Source organism: Nicotiana attenuata, chromosome 12 (assembly GCF_001879085.1).
Source record: "Nicotiana attenuata strain UT chromosome 12, NIATTr2, whole genome shotgun sequence".
NCBI lineage: Eukaryota > Viridiplantae > Streptophyta > Magnoliopsida > Solanales > Solanaceae > Nicotiana > Nicotiana attenuata.
The window spans coordinates 18703716-18721506 of record NC_032000.1 but is presented as its reverse complement, the minus strand read 5'-3'; the positions used below and the strand labels follow the sequence as shown (position 1 = coordinate 18721506).

The following is a 17791-nucleotide window of genomic DNA, read 5'->3' as shown; positions in this document are numbered from 1 at the left end:
TATTATCCAATTGAACTCTGAATTTTACTTTCTGTTTTAACTCCACGTTAAGAAATCGATAGATGTGCAACAGGAGCAAATTTCCATAAAGAGAGTTTGTTAAAGGGATCTATATTTAATCAAAACGAACTAACACTATTTTAAAAATTAAATAATACTAATTGATACTAATGATTACTACTCATGTAAAGAACTATAATTACATGATTTTTATTCATTAACTACTACGAACAGGCACAAATAAAAATTGAACTACTTAATCATCTTTAACCACGGATCCATCACCGATCAAGTGGTCTATTTTTCCATCAGGGCGCTCAAAGAAGACTGCCACATCCAAGTGGGTGATGTCAAAATCATTGTCAGAGACAAAATTAGCTTCAGGGCCTTTATTCTTTAGAGATGCTTGATAAAGCTCAACCAAATGTCTTGGTACACGACAAATATTTGCCCAATGCCCTTTTCCACCGCAACGATAGCATTCAGTTTCTGAACCATTTGCTTTTGGCTTCTCATCTTTCCCTTTCCACTTTTGGTGGTTATTTCTCTTTGGGGGATGATTAACACCAGGAAAATTTCTTCCTTGTCTACGCACGGCCACGACCACGACCACGACCACGAATAGAGTCACGGCTTTTTCCACGCTTAGCATAATGGGAATACACCATCCACATTATAGCAATGGTGTAGACCTAGTGGGCGATTTTCGTGATTTTCTCATGAGCAAGTCATTGTTTCGCTCAGCCCAAAGGTGAAGAGAAATCAGCTCAGAGTACTTCTTGAAACTTTCTCTCTGTACTGTTGTTGCAGGACCATATTGGAGGCATGAAACGTTGTAAACGTTTTTTCAAGCATAATAATCACTGATAGTATCTCCACAGAGTTTTCAATTTTTAGAAGAAATTCTGAACATTGCAGAATTATATTCAGAAACAGACTTAAAGTCTTGGAGCCTCAGATGAGCCCAATCATATCGTGCTTGTGGAAGAGTGACCAACTTTAAGTTATCATATCTTTTCTTTAAGCCATTCCACAAAACAAGTGGGTCTTTTACTGTGAGATATTCTATTTTCAACACTTCATAAAGGTGATGGCGCAAGAAAATCAAGGCCTTAGCACAGTCTTGGGTGGATGCTTTAGTTTTGTCTTTAATGGCGTCTCCAAGACCCATTGCATCTAAATGGATTTCAGCATCCAACACCCATGTCATATAGTTCTTGCCCGAAATTTCAAGGGCAACAAACTTTCTTTTCATAATATCAGTCATAATTAAAAGAGGAGAAAAGTTGTACCTTAATCTTCTTGAGACGGTAGAGTCTCGTGCTGATAACGTGTGATGAAAATAATAAAAGAACAAGAGCAATATTGCAGAGAAAGAGAGAGAGGAAATTCTTATTGAATTTTGGGATGAATTACAATAGAATAGAACCCTCTATTTATAGGGAGAGGGTGACTTAGCCACCAAGCAATGAACCCTAGAATCTCTCTAAATATAGACATTCACCATAAATACAATTCTATTTATAACAACTCCTATATTATATGGATAAAAGTTGAACATTGAAATAAAATTGAGTTCATCTTAGACATAGATATCGCATTGTTCTTTCCTAATCTAGAATCGAAGATCTAAATATATGTTTTGCTATAAGTACATGGCATGTTTCAAGATCTAATTCAAAACGAAAATTACACTAAAACCAAATACTATAAATTAAAACTATTACAGTAGTAAAAAATTGTAAGAGAAAATATTTTGGTACTAGAGATAAGGGATAACGAATTCCGGGACCAAATTTGAGATGAATTTATCCCACGTTTGGTTGTGATAAAATTGTGGTATAATTAATCTCGGGATTAGTTATCCTGGGACTGTAGTATTATTTATCCCTATGGGAGGGTAGGATAACTAATATGAGAATAATTAATCATGGGATAACTTATTTCTCAACCAAACGACCCCTTAAAAAGGTGGAGAATAATAATATAATATGTCCATATGTCAGCCTTCTATTGTCCTTTTGAATTAACCAAAATCCAATTAGTGAAAAAAAAAACAACTAAAATCCAATTCAAAAGGGTTTTATCTCCACCTCCCATTTCCCTCCGTTTTTTCATCCGTTTCCAATTATTTCTCAAATTTTCTTCCTCCCACCACTTGCCACTCTACCCATAAAAATAGCCATAACCATATAGTACATAAGTACATGACCACCGGTTTGAAGTGAATCAGTCAGTGTTAAGAGTTTCAAAGAACAGAAGCTTTCACTCAACGAGTGTCAGTTATTTGCATGACATTAGCAAATCCAATTAAGGTAAGAAATTTTGTGTCACGACTGTTTTAATGCATGATCAAGTGAACGTTTTCCTTTTATACGTGTTAAATTCTTCGATTTTCTTTTAATTTTGGTGTCAAATGCAGATCATAGAATCATAGTTGGAGCAAGTGCATTCACTATTTTTCATCTCGTAATATATATCTAAGTTTAAATCACACGTAAGGTATCATTCCTTATGACAGTGACACTTCATATCCATTACCTTAAAGTTTTAAATTCTGATTCTGCCATTGATAGTTAATGTCAACTCTAGGTAATTCTCCCCTTCCGATCACCACTTCCCCTACCGCAACCGCTACCTCCGCCACCAACCGTCACCGCTTCTCTCTCTCAAAATGGAAAGGTGCAAAACCAATACCACTAGCAATATCATTAGCGATAGGCTTACTCTTCCGCTTCACGGTACCAAAACCCCACCAACTTTCCACTATAGCGTCGCAACTTTTAGCCATTTTCCTTACAACTATCTGCGGCCTGATCCTCAGCCCATTGCCAGTGGGCGCGTGGGCTTTCCTTTCCCTCACGATCGCGGTTATAACAAAAACCATAACATTTGTCGCGACATTTGCTGCATTCACAAATGAAGTTATTTGGTTAATTGTTGTATCATTTTTTTCCTCAAGAGGTTTTATTAAGACTGGACTTGGTGATAGAGTTGCTTTGTGTTTTGTGAGTTGGCTTGGGAAAGATACATTGGGTTTGTCTTATGGTTTGGCTTTAAGTGAGGCTGCAATTTCTTCTGCTATTCCAAGTACAACTGCTAGAGCTGGTGGTATTTTCTTGCCTATTATTAAATCATTGGCTGTCAGTGCTGATAGTCACCCAAAGGATCATTCTTCTAGGAAACTTGGTGCTTATCTTATTCAAACTCAATTGCAGGTAAGCATTAATTTATTGTTTACTTTTATTCACTAACTAGTACTAGTATGTTTTATGAATTTAACTTGTATATACTGACAACGTATTTTTACACTATTTGTTGGCTATTACTTGTTATAGTAGATGACCGATATTATTTGCATTGTCAGTGTATAAGTTTTTTATATTAGGACAGTCCGCTGCACTAAGTGTTATGTCGAGGAAGAGGCAAACCCGAAAATAAAGAAGATAAAGAACACCAAATTTTAACATGAAAAACCCTTCAAATCAAAGGTAAAAACCACGGGATCACAAAGATACAAAAAGCTCCACTATAACAATAAGAGGGTTACAAAAGTTTTTCAAATTGGCTACACAACAAGTGCCAAACATAGAGCAACAATAGCAATAAGCGCAACGACAAATCAATTGAAGAAAGAGGAGAATCTACAAAAACGAAGCTGCTGTTTGAGGCTCTAAATCAGATTCTAAGACATCTTCACAATATGGGAGAAAATTTCATCAAAGTCATTCCCTTCTTCTGGCCAAAACCTTTAACAACTAACCTACTTGTATCTAGGCGCAGAGGTATGGTTATCTTGTATTCTGAATATCCATTTGTTAGATAAAGCTCTCTTACCTTTCGGCAATTTCACTAACTCATATGTGCCATTCTCATAGAGTGACTTCATCTCATCTTCCATGGTTTGATCCACTGATCTTTGTGAGTATCTTGCATGGCTTCATCATAGCTCTCAGGTTCTCCCATGTCAGTCAAAAGTACATACTCACTAGGAGGATAGCGCATGGATTTTTGCTTCTCCCTTGTAGATCTTCTAAGAGAGGTTTCAGGAGCGTTCGAAGTAGTTACCTGAGTAGGAATTGGTTGCTGATCAACCATAACTTCATCAACTGGAGCATCCATAATATCTACACCATGATGATCATTTTGATCTTAATCACTATCTTCATTATTGTCTTGGGTTCCTTCATGTGCAATTGGTGCCTTAGCAATAGAAACTGGATCGCTATCAACTAAGCTCTCATTACTCTGAGAATCTATCTTCTCAGCTTTGTCAATATCTTCAATAGTCTGGTCTTCAAAAAATATTGCATCACGACTTCTAATAAGTTTATTGTCAATTGGATCGTAAAAACGATACTCAAACTCATCTTGACCATAACCGATAAAGATGCACTGCTAAGTTCTGACATCCAATTTCTTTGGCAAACCAAACTCTGTCTGGGACATCACCATCCAAAGCAACAGCAGGAGACAAATTGATAACATAGGCAACAGTGTTAAGTGCTTCCGCCTAAAATGTATTTGGAAGTTCAGCCTATGAAAGCAAGCATCTAATTCTCTCAACTAGAGTTCTATTCATCCTCTCTGCCAAACCATACAATTGAGGCGTCTTGGGCGGAGTTTTCTGATGATGAATTCCTTGTTCCTTGCAATAATTATCAAAGGGACCACAATATTCACCACCATTGTCAGTGCGAATACATTTTAATTTCTTCCCCGTCTGTCTCTCGGCTAAGGCCTGAAATTCCTTGAACTCACCAAGTGCTTGACCTTTAGATTTCAAAGAATACACCCAGAGCTTACGAGAATGATCATTAATGAAGGACACAAAGTAAAGTTCACCACCTTTTGACTTTACTTTAAAAGGACCACACAAATCAGAGTGTACTAACTCCAATAAATCGGGCTTTCTTGAGGGAGGATGGCTATGAAAGGAAACCCTTTTCTGTTTACCAGCTAAACAATGGATACACATTTTTAGCTTTGCTTTTTTCACTCCAAAAAGCAAACTTTTCTTAGCCAGACACGTAATCCCCCTCTCGCTCATACGACTCAATCTTCTGTGCCACAATTCTGATAAAGTGTCACTTTCTACCAGATTTATGGAGTCATTAAGAATAGAACCCTGTGTCACATATAAATGACCAGACTTGACTCCTCGAGCCACTACTAACGAGCCCTTGGCGAGCTTCTATTGGCCATTAAAGAGGGCATTATAGTAACCTTCATAGTCTAATCTTCCTGCGGAGATCAAATTGAAAGGAAAGTTTGGAGCATGCTTGACAACTTGAAGAACTAACATTGAACCATTATTAGTTTTCAAACAAACTGTGCCAACACCGAACACCTTAACTTCACTGGCATTGCCCATCTTTAACACTCCAGAATCAACAGGAGTATAAGACGAGAAAAAGTCTTTTCTTGGCGTGACATGTGAGGTAGCTCTAGAATCTACTATTCAGCTCGTCTCATGGGATACCAAATTGATGACATTTTCATCATAAGTAAAAAGAAGGTCATCTCGAACAATAGCAGCAACGTTGTTCTCGTTATTTTCAACTTTCTTTCCTTCTCTAATTTCTTGCAACCACTTGTGTTAAAACCTTTTGATGTGTCCTTTTTTGCCAAAGTGGTTGCATGTAATATTATGGTATTTAGATCTTGACTTACTTTTACTTCTATTCCTCGAGCCTCTTGTTCTATCTCTCCCCCGGTCTTGTGTAATCAAGATATCTGCTTGTAAGGACGAACCCTGAGATTTTCTCCTTAATCATCACACCACTCTTGGCATATTACATGGTCACCTTACCTCTAGGAGCTGAATTTGTCAAAGAAACACGAAGAGTCTCCCAAGAGTCTGGTAAAGTATTACGAAGCCAAAGTCCTTGTATCTCATCATCAAAATTAACTCCTGGTAACGCCCAACTCTAGTCCTAAAAAGGATAAGCGGTCGCTGCAAATATAATCCGGTCTAAAAGTCCGGAGTCGAATCCCACAGAGAACTAAGGCTTAGCTGTACCTGTTTAGTATCACTAAGAGGACAAGATTGAACAATATCCTAAATTATAAAGATTGAGATTTATATTTCTAACTAATTAACTAGTAAATACTACAACGCGGTAAAATTATCAACTAACGAGACAAAGGGTTGGAGACTAAATTAAGGAGAACTAGAGTTATGATTTCCCCAATTGTCGGAATCCTTACAGCTATGTTCCCTACAATTTCACTGATGTATTTTCTACTGATCGTGAGCTCTTTAGGTGCCGTAATTCTCTCTCGAGCAACTACAATAATTTACTAGACATATTCTCTCGAACTACGCTAGTTGGCTTTATCTAACCGCTCATTATGACCACGTCAAGGCTTTGTTATTTCTAAACCTACCTTTAAACCCAATGTATTGATTTCTCACATACGTTAGGAGTGACGTTGTTCAACAACTATCTAAATATGTACTCTCTCTCGAGCAGTACACACTAAATAGGCACAGTCAATTGATGGCCATTCAATCAACAACAACAAACACGTAGTTAAACAAGTAGAGAGATCCAACGGCTTAATTATATAAAAATATAACAAGAATTCATCATACAAAAGGTTCTACCAAAACTCTAGATAACAAATTAGTTATTCATAATAGTATGTAAAACTGCAATATTAAAAATCATAACCAACAATGAAAAATAGGAAGAGGAAGGAAAAACTCGTTGAAGAATTCTCCGCCTTGCTCCCAGTGTGTTCTTGACTCCTTAGGTCGAATCCCCGGTCTCCTTAGCCTCCTTAGGTCTAAATTATGTCGAATCTGTGTTAAAAATATGTCTCCTTAGCCTCCTTAGGTCTAAATTATGTCAAAAGTGTGTCCAACCTCTTAAAATACCGTTTTTCCATGTATATATAGCAAGTAGGGTCGGGCCCAAACAATTATACCTTCTCCTACGCGAAAAAGGACAATTTTTTCAGGTCTGGACGCCGCGGTCGCGGTCCGGGCGTGGTATGACCGCGGTATATGGCAAGTATACTGCCTCAGCCCGCCTCAGGTCCACGGTCGCGGTTTCGACCGCGTTTTTCACCCTGATACTTTTGGAATTTGGAAAAACGTAAAACATGAATGTTGTAGACCTTTGCGTTAGCTTTCCAACCATATATTGTGGAGCCCAAATGGATTTCTGAGCAAAAAGTTATGTGCATTTTACTAGACAGTACGCAATATGCCTACTCGATTCTTCGTTTTGTTGCTCTATCATCCGTTGATCCCCGAATACGATCCCGGCTTAATTCCTTGGGCTTTTACTCAGACTTCAAAGCTCCAAATCACTTGAATTCATTACATAACATCTATATAGCTCGGAATCACTCCTACAAGGCATAAAACACACGCTTAGTGCAAAATACTGCCAAAATTTTACGGTATAGCCTGTTTTCGGACTGGTCAATCAAAAATAGCCAGCGTTTACCAAGTCAATGAAAAATAGCCACCGTTTTGCTGCAATAGAGACCAGTCCAGCATAATATACTGGAGTTCGGTGCACTTGTGTATGAACTCCAGCATATTATGCTGGACTGGTATACTTTGCTGGCTCCATTATAATATACTGGAGACTGGAGCACTGGTGCTCCAAACTCCAGTATATTATACTGGACCATTATACTTGTTGGAACTACAGTATATTATGCTGGAGTTCTAGTGTATTTATGCTGGAACTCCATCATATTATGCTGGAGTTCCAGCATACTATCCTGGAACTCCAGTATAATATACTGGAGTTCAAGTATACTTATGCTGGAACTCCAGCATAATATACTGGAGTATTTTCCGGGTTTTGAACAGTGTTTTCGCTCAGATTTATCTTTACATAAAAAGTGGCTAAATTTCGATTACTTTTGAAATTGGGCTATTTTTGAACGACCAGTTGTAAATCTGGCTATTTTTAAAAATCACCCCAAAATACTAGCGATTAAAGCACAAACTCAACTAAAGTGCAGTAAATTAGAGTGTAATAATCGACTAAAATAAGTAATTATAGCCTATCATCAACTCCCATTCCAGACAACTGATCAAGGATGCCCTGAAAATCATTTATGTAATCAAGGATAGGGTTGCCTTCCTTGTATTTAAAGTCATCAATTGTGTTAGCAAGAATAATTTGTTGTTCCTGGTTTTTGAAGCATAAAGAGTCTCTAACTTTTCCCACAATGATCTCGCATGTGTCTCGTTCACAATATGGTTGCGAACATTATCTTCAACCCATTATCGTATATATCCACATACTTTTTGGTGCTCGAAATCCCAATCTTCAATAGATATAGTCTCGGGTTTATGAGCTGCAAAAACGGGTAGATGCATCTTCTTCACAAACAACAAATCTTTCATCTTGCTTCTCCAAATATTATAATTTCTCCCATTTAAATATACCATCTTGCTCATAGTCGCCTCCATTTCGTAACAACCCGGATAAACAACCAAGGCTTTGATACCACTGTTATGTCGAGGAAGAGGTAAACCGGAAAATAAAGAAGATAAAGAACACCAAATTTGAACGTGGAAAACCCTTCAAATCGAAGGTAAAAACTACGGGATCACAAAGTTACACTATAACAATAAGAGGTTAATAAAAGTTCTTCAAATTGGATACACAACAAGTGCCAAACATAGAGTAACAAGAGCAACGACATATCAATTGAAGAAAGAGGAGAATCCACAAGAATGAAGCTGCTGCTTGAGGCTCTAAATCAGATTCTACAGGCCTCCAAATCCGATCTCCACTGTTCAAAGCAAAGACCAAGATGTAACGAACATCCAGTCAAAAATAAGCCCGATCCAACGGTTAACGAATCGGAAACGTGATTTGAAGTTGGCTGGTCGGAATAAAAATCTGGAGCAAAACAAATACTTTTCTTCTCTCTTCTCTCTTGATGAAAGCTCTCTCAAAACCACTCTTATGTGCTTAAGTCTTTCAAAGTCTTGTATCAATGAGCGTAGAATAATTCTCCAAGGTTGTCCTATTTATAGATCATGAGTGGTGATTTCTCCTAAATCCAAAACCCACTCAAAATAGGAATAACCACCGAATCCAATTCCGAATAGGAATGGAAACCAAAAGAGAATAGGATTAGGCCATTAGGCCTTTGGCTGGACAACATGGACATGTGCCCAACACTAAGCTCCTGTTATGCGCGGGTTCCGAGGAAAGGCTGGACCACAAGGGTCTATTGTACGCAACCTTATCCTACATTTCTGCAAGAGGTTGTTTCCACGGTTCGAACCCGTGATCATTAAGTTTCTTATATTGTAAAGGTCAAATCCACATATAACAATATACAACTCTTTATAAGACATTTGATATGGTAAACTAAAATAGTAACTTGCTAAAACAATAGTAACTTCTTCATAAAAAAGTCATGTTACTAATAACACATTTTATGACTGATTATATATTACAACAATAATATACCCAGTATATTTTTATAAGTGGGGTTTGGGAGTTTGTGCGCAAATCTTACTCCTGTCTTGGGCAGATAGAGAGACTATTTTTTATAGACCCTCGGCTCTTATGAATGATTATATGTAATTATTCTTTACATGATATGATAATATAAAAATTAAATAAGTTTGTAAAAATAAGAAGATGAACAAAATTTAAATACTAACACTCTGTTTGGATCATTGTTTCTCGTCGTTTTATAATAAATTTTATTGTATTTTATCATATTGTATCGTATCATTTTATAAATACAATGTTTGGATATATTGTATTGTTTGCTATTGTTAAATAATTCTTTCTTGTTTGGTTTGACTGTATCGTACGGTACTGTAACTGATAAGTTGACTAAAATACCCTCAATTGTTTAAATATTAAATTTATTAAAATTATGCATAAAAATAATTTAAAAAAACAAAACAGGAAAAGGCAAAACACCTTAAGAAAGCAGAACAAAGGAGCGAGACAGAAGAAGGCGAAACGAAGGAGCACAACTAATTAGGATTGAGTTAAAAGCAAATTAGGAGAAAAAATAAAACAGAAGGCGGCAAAACATCTTTAACGTTGGTGGTAGAAGTTCTTGAAAAAAACAAAGTAGGTAATAGGTTGGAGATTTGGAGTTAAAATAGAAAAAAAAAAAAAAAAGAGGTAAAGGGTAAAATAGAATTGTGGAGTAATAAGTTAGGGCATAATTGAAAAGAAAAATAGGAAGCAATCCCACCACACCAAATCGGTTGTTTCAAAAAAGAGGACTTTTCATTGTTCCGGAACAATGAATTTAACAATACAATACAACCAATTTTAATGAAACAATCAAAACAAACAGTGTTTAGGGATAACAATACAATACGATACAACGGGGAATAATCATCCAAACAAGCTGTAAAATAAATTGTTTTAATCATAACATGAATTAGGTATATATATGACTCAAAGAAAGAAAGAAACAAACCAACTGCAACTATATACTTCTTTTAGATTTATTTAATTAATTTTAAGATTCAGGTGGAAGGGGAGCCTTAGCGTAATTGGTAAAGTTGCTTTTATGTGACCAGGAGGTCACGGGTTCAAGTCGTGGAAACAATCTCTTGCAGAAATGCAGGGCAAGGCTGCGTACAATTGACCCTTGTGGTCCGGCCCTTCCCCGGGCCCTCGCATAGCAGAGGAGCTTAGTGCGCTGAGCTGCACTAATTTTAATATTCAGAGGTTTAATATTGTGTCTTGTATATTTTAGTTCCATTTCTGATAATTCCTATCACTAATGCTACTTATGTTGTGTTGCATTTACAGGCTTCTAATAGCTCAAGTGCCTTATTCCTAACAGCTGCTGCAAATAACTTATTGTGTTTGAAATTAGCTGAGGGGTTAGGAGTGAAAACATCAAGTAAATGGCTAACTTGGTTCAAGGTTTCAAGCATACCAGCAATTATATCTCTTTTAGCAAGTCCAACTATTCTATACAAGATTTTCCCTCCAGAAATGAAGAACACACCAGATGCTCCATTAATGGCTAGAAGGAAACTGGAGCAGATGGGTCCTATCAAAAGTGATCAGTGGGTTATGATGATAGTCATGCTTGTAACTGTTTCATTATGGATTTCTGGGTAATGTTCAAATACTTATATGTTTTTATATGTTTTCAATCTTCCTTTTGATTGTGAATGAGTTTCTTTGACACAAGTGACAGACCATGGGCCTAGCTCAATCTTAAAAATCGAATGTGTTGTTGTCTTTTTATGGGGAGAAATTTAAAAATAGCCAGATTTACAACTGGTCATTTAAAAATAGCCCAGTTTCAAAAGTAATCGGAATTTTAGCCACTTTTCATGTAAAGATAAATCTGAGCGAAAACACTGTTCAAAATCCGGAAAACACGCCAGTATATTATGCTGGATTTCCAGCATAAGTATACTTGAACTCCAGCATATTATACTGGAGTTCCAGGATAAGTATGCTGGAACTCCAGCATAATATGATGGAGTTCCAGCATAAGTACACTAGAACTCCAGCATAATATACTGGAGTTCCAGCAAGTATACCGGTCCAGCATAATATATTGGAGTTTGGAGCACCGGTGCTCCGGTCTCCAGTATATTATACTGGAGCCAGCAAAGTATACCGGTCCAGCATAATATGCTGGAGTTCATACACAGGTGCACCGAACTCCAGTATATTATGCTGGACCGGTCTCTGTTGCAGCAAAATAGTGGCTATTTTTTATTGACTTGGTAAACGCTAGCTATTTTTGAATGACCAGTCTGAAAACTGGCTATACCGTGCTATTTTGACCTTTTTATATGGTTTTGGATAGTCATCACCTCAGGATAGAGAATGGGAGCCTTGGCGTAACCGGTTAAGTTGCTGTCATGTGATCAGGAGCTTACGAGTTAGAGCCGTGGAAACAACCTCTTGCAGAAATGTAGGGTAAGACTGCGTATAACAGACCTTTGTGGTTCGGCCCATCTCCGGACTCCGCGCATAGCGGAAGCTTAGTGCACCGGGCTGCCCTTCATCATCTCAGGATATAACTTTAATTTGGGGTTAATTTAAGCCCAAATATGCATTTTCTTAACATGGTATTAGAGCCAAACGTATCCTTATTCTTGGTTTACCCTATATTAAGCTCCCATATTGTGTTTTTGCCGCTGCAAATGTCAAACCTGGGGTGTGCTGAGGGAGGGAAGGATGTTAGAGTATCCTACATTAGTTGAGAGAATGAGTTGTTCTCTCTTTAATATGGTCTCGGGCGACCCTCACTCATGAACTAGATTCTGAAGCAGAGTTACGCTCGAGGTCCATCTTCTTAACAATCAGCATGATCTTTACTTCTTTATATTTCCTAGTACTACAATAATGAGGGAGGTAGCCTGATGCATAGTAGATAATTTCTTGGTCCAAGGATTAGAGCTTTTGTTGTGTTTATATATAGGCAGAATACATCGATAGCCTATTAAATTTGTCCTCACTTTTCACTTAAGCACTATATTTTAAGTCCGTTTCATTTGAACACTCCAACCACATATCAAATGTGTCATTTAGACATAAAATTAATAGGCAGCCAAAATACGAAGATGCGTGTAATTCACACGCTTGTGACGTGTCAAATGAACAAATAAATATCTGACACGTGTAATTTTCTTAAAATTGATAACTGTAACTAAAAAAGAAAAGAAAAAACAGAAAACCCTCTCCCATCCCTTCTTCTTCCCCGAGGTCCCCCTCCTTCTGTCTGCTACCCCGAAACCCCCCCCCCAAACCCCCCCGCTACTTTGTCTCCTCCTTCATTTTCTTTCCCCAGATCTGATGTGAAGAGGTCTTTGTTGCGCTGCTTGCTGCACTCTCTCTCTCTTGCGGGAATTTTGCAACAAACTGAGGAAACTCAATCGAGAGCACTCAGTGAAGAGGTCTTCGTTTTGTTTCAATCTGATGTGAAGAGGTCTTCGTTTTGTTTCAATCGAGAGCACTCAGTGAAACTCAGGTCTGGGAGATGGAGAAATTCGTGTCAATTTTTTCTTTTTTGTTGAAAATCCTTTCCTTAATAATTGTTTGATATCTTTGACCATGAATGATTCACTGGTGATTTAATTTCTGTAGCTGCTTAATTGGAAAAAAAAGTAACTGAGTTGAAAAAGAGGAGAGAAACAAAGAAAGAACAGAAAAGGTCTAAAAATATCAACTATCAGAAATGGCCTATCTATGCCCATCTGTTAAAAGATTGCTATTTCCATGTCACTACCGTTACACCTTTGGCCTATTTATACCACCGTCTACTAACAGTTCCATTTATAATTTTTAAATAATAAGAATTATTTTATATTATTGGTTATTCTTTACTTGAACCTACATTTCTTTTAACCTTGTTGCCATTTGAGGAGATGGACGCTGCCGCATTGCGACCTGTAAAATTTCCGGCGACATGTTCCACCTCAACCTCAATATCGTCTCTTCAGCAGCCGTCTGCAGCCTCGTTCCAAAATCTTTCACAATGTCTTCCTCCTTTAAGACGCCCATGATTGCCCGAGCTTCCGACCCCAAAACTGACCAACCAAATCCCAGCACTGATGAACCTGGCCTTCCTTTCCTACTACAGGTTACCCCCAGTCCCTCCCTTTAACTCCTCTCAGAACACTTAACTGTTCGTTAATCACGATTTTCACGATCAGTTTGGCAATATTTTCAAAATCTTAACGAGTAATTTATTTTATTTTATTGGATTATTATTTACATACTACTATCACCTGTGAGGTCGTTTTTGAAATTTTATGACAAGCAGGAGGATTTGAACTTCTTATTAAAACATGGAGTTGGTTCAGTCGCTGGAGGAGCTGTGATAAAGTATGGAAGTGTCATTTTCCCAGAGATAACTAGGATTTAGTTTTGGGTTATGTGGTTGGATTTTATCCGGTTGGGTTTGGTTAATTATACATAATCAGGGTTAAAAGAAATGTAGGGTCAAGTAAAGAAGAACCAGTAATATAAAGACACGTGGCAAATGTGGGGTTGAAAAATTAATTCTTATTATTTAAAAATCAGAAAATGGAACTCTTAGTAGACAGTGGCATAAATAGGCCAAAGTGTAACGGTAATGGCATGGAAATAGGGACCTTTTAACGGATGACATAGATAGGTCATTTCTAATAGTTGAGTGGCATTTTTAGGCCTTTTCCGAAAAAAGAATAAATATTTGGGGGTTTTCCAGTGATCTCCATTTATTCCGGCCATGAAAACTAAGATAGAAAGGTGGATGGTGGTGGACCGGTGGAAGGGGAGAGAGAAAGGTGGCAACCTGGTGACTGTGCGAAAGAATAGGTGGAAAAAGAAAGAGAAAAAAAAAATTAAAAAAGAAAATTGATCTATCACGCTTTGAAAAATAGTGTAATACACGCGCTATGCCACATTACCGAGTTGTGTCTAAATTACACATTTGAGATGTGGTTGGAGTGTTCAAATGGAACGGACTCAAGATAAAGTATTTAAGTAAAAAGCGAAGACAACTTTAAGGGTTGCCGATGTATTCTGCCTTATATATACTTAAATACATGTGCTTCATATCCCTCTGCTCATGACCAGATTAACCTGTGCACTAGTCTTAAAATGTTGCCATATTTCTTTTCTTTATTTCTCTATTTCATTGTAGCCTATGAAGGGGAGCCTTGGAGCAACGGTCAAATTGTCTTCATGTAATCTACAGGTCACGGGTTCGAGCCGTGTAATCAGCCATTGATACTGGCATCAGGGTAGGCTGCTGCTGATGGAACATGCAACTTCGTGGCTGCTTCTACAGCTCGAACCTGTGACCTATAGGTCATACGGAGACAACTTTACCGTTGCTCCAAGGCATCCGGACCCTTCATGAACCCTGGATGTTTTGTACACCGGACTGCTTTTTTTTTTTTTTTCTTTTCTCATTGTAGCCTATGTTTGATAATGAAACAACTTTCCATTTAATACAGAGAGGCTCTTGGGCTAGCAAGTGGTATCACAGCAATGCTAGGATTGTCACTACTTTTGGCATTTGGAATACTTACTTGGGATGATTGCTTAAGTGAAAAATCTGCATGGGATACATTAGCTTGGTTTGGAGTTTTAATAGGGATGGCAACACAATTAACTACTCTTGGAGTTGTTGCTTGGATGTCAAATGTTGTGGCTAATTTCCTCAACTCTCTTTCACTACATTGGTTTGGAGCATTTTGTATACTTCTAGGAACATATTACTTCATTCACGACTTGTTTGCTAGTCAAACTGCTCATGTTGCAGCTTTGTACCCTGCATTTCTTGGAATGTGTTTGGCATCAAAAATTCCAAATCTTCTTGCTACATTGTTATTGGGATACTTCAGTAATCTTTTTGGTGCATTGACACATTATAGCAGTGGTCAAGCTGCAGTATATTATGGAGGTATTTTCTTGAAGTATATTTGATAAGATCTATTAAGATTATGAAGCGGAGCCTTGGAGCAAACTTGTCTCGATGTGATCTATAGGCTATGTTGCTCGGACTCTCTAAAAATATTGCCGGGTGCGTGTCGGATCCTTCAAAAGTAGTATATTTTTGGAAGATCTGACACCAGTGCGGAGCATTTTGGAGAGGTCGCGCAACATAGCCTATACGTCACGGGTTCGAGCCGTGGAAGTAGCCACTACTGCTTGTATTAGGGCTGGTAGACTGTGTACATCACACTCTCTTGGGGTGCGACCCTTCCTCGGATCCTGCTTAAATGCGGGATGCCTTGGAGCAACGAAAAATTGTCTCCGTGTGATCTATAGGTCACGGGTTCGAGCCATGGAAGCAGCCACTAATGCTTGCGTTAGGTCAGATTGTATACATCACACTCTCTTGGGGTGCGTCCTTTCTCCGGATCCTGCATAAACGCAGGATGCATTATGCACCGGGATGCCCTATCTCCATTAAGATTATCTCTAAGCAGTCTAAGATAACAGTTACCTAAATTTTGGTAACTGTTCTCTTTTCATTTATGTTTTAGGAAGTTGAACTAATTAATCTCATTTTCTTTTCTCTTCTTTGGCAGCTGGTTATGTGGAACTACGTGATGTCTTCAAAATGGGCATTACCATAGCTCTTATTAATATTGCCATATGGGGATTAGTAGGGCTGGCTGGTGGAAGATTCTTGGCCTTTACTAAGACTGAAATAAGCAAGTGAATGTTGTGTTGGAAAAATATGACATATTGACAAAGAACAATAGAAGAACAGAAACAACTCATTGAATAAAATATTGTGTCGAGTCAAGCCACTGTCTTAAAAACGATTTTACCCAAGCTTGGGTGTAAATCGTTGAGATCGGTCGCTCCTGAAGGTTACACGACACTCCCAAACACGTGCACTCTTGGTGAGAAATTTGGAGTTTTGCATAAATACAATTGCCCAAGAACTTATTGAAGAACAAGAGAAAGAGAGGAATGCATGTGTTTTATGTGTTAGTATAGAAGAGAAATCATAAGTTGTATATACAAGTAAGGAGGCAACGGTTGGGTAGTAATAGCCAAGATCTGAAATGACTGTAACGTTAATTGTATTTATTGTTTAAATTCAGGAATAACATAATGACTGCTTTTAATTCCAGGGAATTAAAGTAAGCATGTATATATTCGGACATATTTCTGGTAGACTCAAAATATCAAAAATAATTTTTTTCAAAACATGACTGGATTAGGCCTCGCGTATATCTGTCGCGCATGGGGTATTGGGGTACCATTATATGAGCGTGTTTATTTCAGAACAGTTTGATTGTTACAAGAGGCTATAGTTTCTTAATTTTATTGGTACCAGTACCTGAGCTTGTTTATTTTAGCTGATTAACATTCATTTTAACATGTAAGCCTGTTGCATCATTAGATTAAATGGGTGAAATTATCCGCAATCCACTGCCTTGATCAACTTGGCTACATTCTCCCCGAGGTACGCAATAATGCCCTTGATAGGCACTCCAGAACCCGCCAACTCTCGTGAAAACCTAGGTAAGTCGGTCCTCCATTCATCTAACCCGGGGTATGGATCACGAGGCACTTGGCTGCAAGTGAATTTACCAGATCAAACATAAAGCAGATGGAGTTTGAGGGGGGAGTGTAATATCATGTATTATTATAAAGTGATAATGATGTCTCTTTCTGTTCTGTGCTTTCTTCTTGATTTGCGCCTTGGAAGTCAGGGAACGCGTCTGAAGAAGTGGCGGGCGCCCTCTAAGTTGACCGGCCTCCTCCTCTCAGCATTCACCTTTAGCTACTTTAAACTTGTCCCATAACATGAGATCTCTTACTGAATAAGCTCAATTTTTGCCCAGGTTCAAGGCAAATGCTGGTTGGATTTTTAGTTCAAAATGAACCTCTTCTTTGGGATTGTTGAGACTTTGTCCTTGGCACTAAACAATTGGACTTCCAACTACATAGCCTAAAATTATGACAGTGCTTTGTTTAGGCAAAATTTTGCTCAATTGTTACCAGCTTATACCACTTGTATTCAAATTCGCAACAAATACAATCTGTATCAACTGTACTCATTCGCGCAATTGTATTCGTTCGCACAACGAATACAACCTGTATCTACTGTATTCATTCACGCAACGAGTACATGACCAAGGCAAAAATTCAGGATGTATACAAAGAATACAGCTTGTATCGATTGTATACATGAATGTTTACAAAGGATACAACCGTATACAACCAAGGCGAAGTACAGAAATACGAAAAAATAAAATGCACTTGTCGAAAGTCGAATTCAAGGATACAATACTAGTAAAGCTTTAATTGAATTTTCTTAAAGCTCAATTTAACAGATAGCTCCG

The 17791-nt window shown here is 37.8% G+C and overlaps 1 protein-coding gene across 1 annotated transcript; it reads left to right on the top strand.

Moving 5' to 3' along the window:
- On the top strand, window positions 2246–16567 carry LOC109235353 (dicarboxylate transporter 2.1, chloroplastic-like). Its single transcript, XM_019401424.1, has 5 exons — window positions 2246–2315; window positions 2423–3218; window positions 10776–11089; window positions 14939–15387; window positions 16019–16567. The coding sequence occupies exons 2-5, from the start codon at window positions 2580–2582 to the stop codon at window positions 16150–16152; spliced, it is 1536 nt and encodes a 511-aa protein (XP_019256969.1). The 5' UTR covers window positions 2246–2315; window positions 2423–2579; the 3' UTR covers window positions 16153–16567.

Coding starts and splice junctions, on each gene's coding strand:
- LOC109235353 (XM_019401424.1), top strand. CDS start 2,580: ATGTCAACTCTAGGTAATTCTCCCCTTCCGATCACCACTTCCCCTACC. Junction 11,090..14,938: donor GTTTCATTATGGATTTCTGG/GTAATGTTCAAA, acceptor CATTTAATACAG/AGAGGCTCTTGGGCTAGCAA. Junction 15,388..16,018: donor AGCTGCAGTATATTATGGAG/GTATTTTCTTGA, acceptor CTTCTTTGGCAG/CTGGTTATGTGGAACTACGT.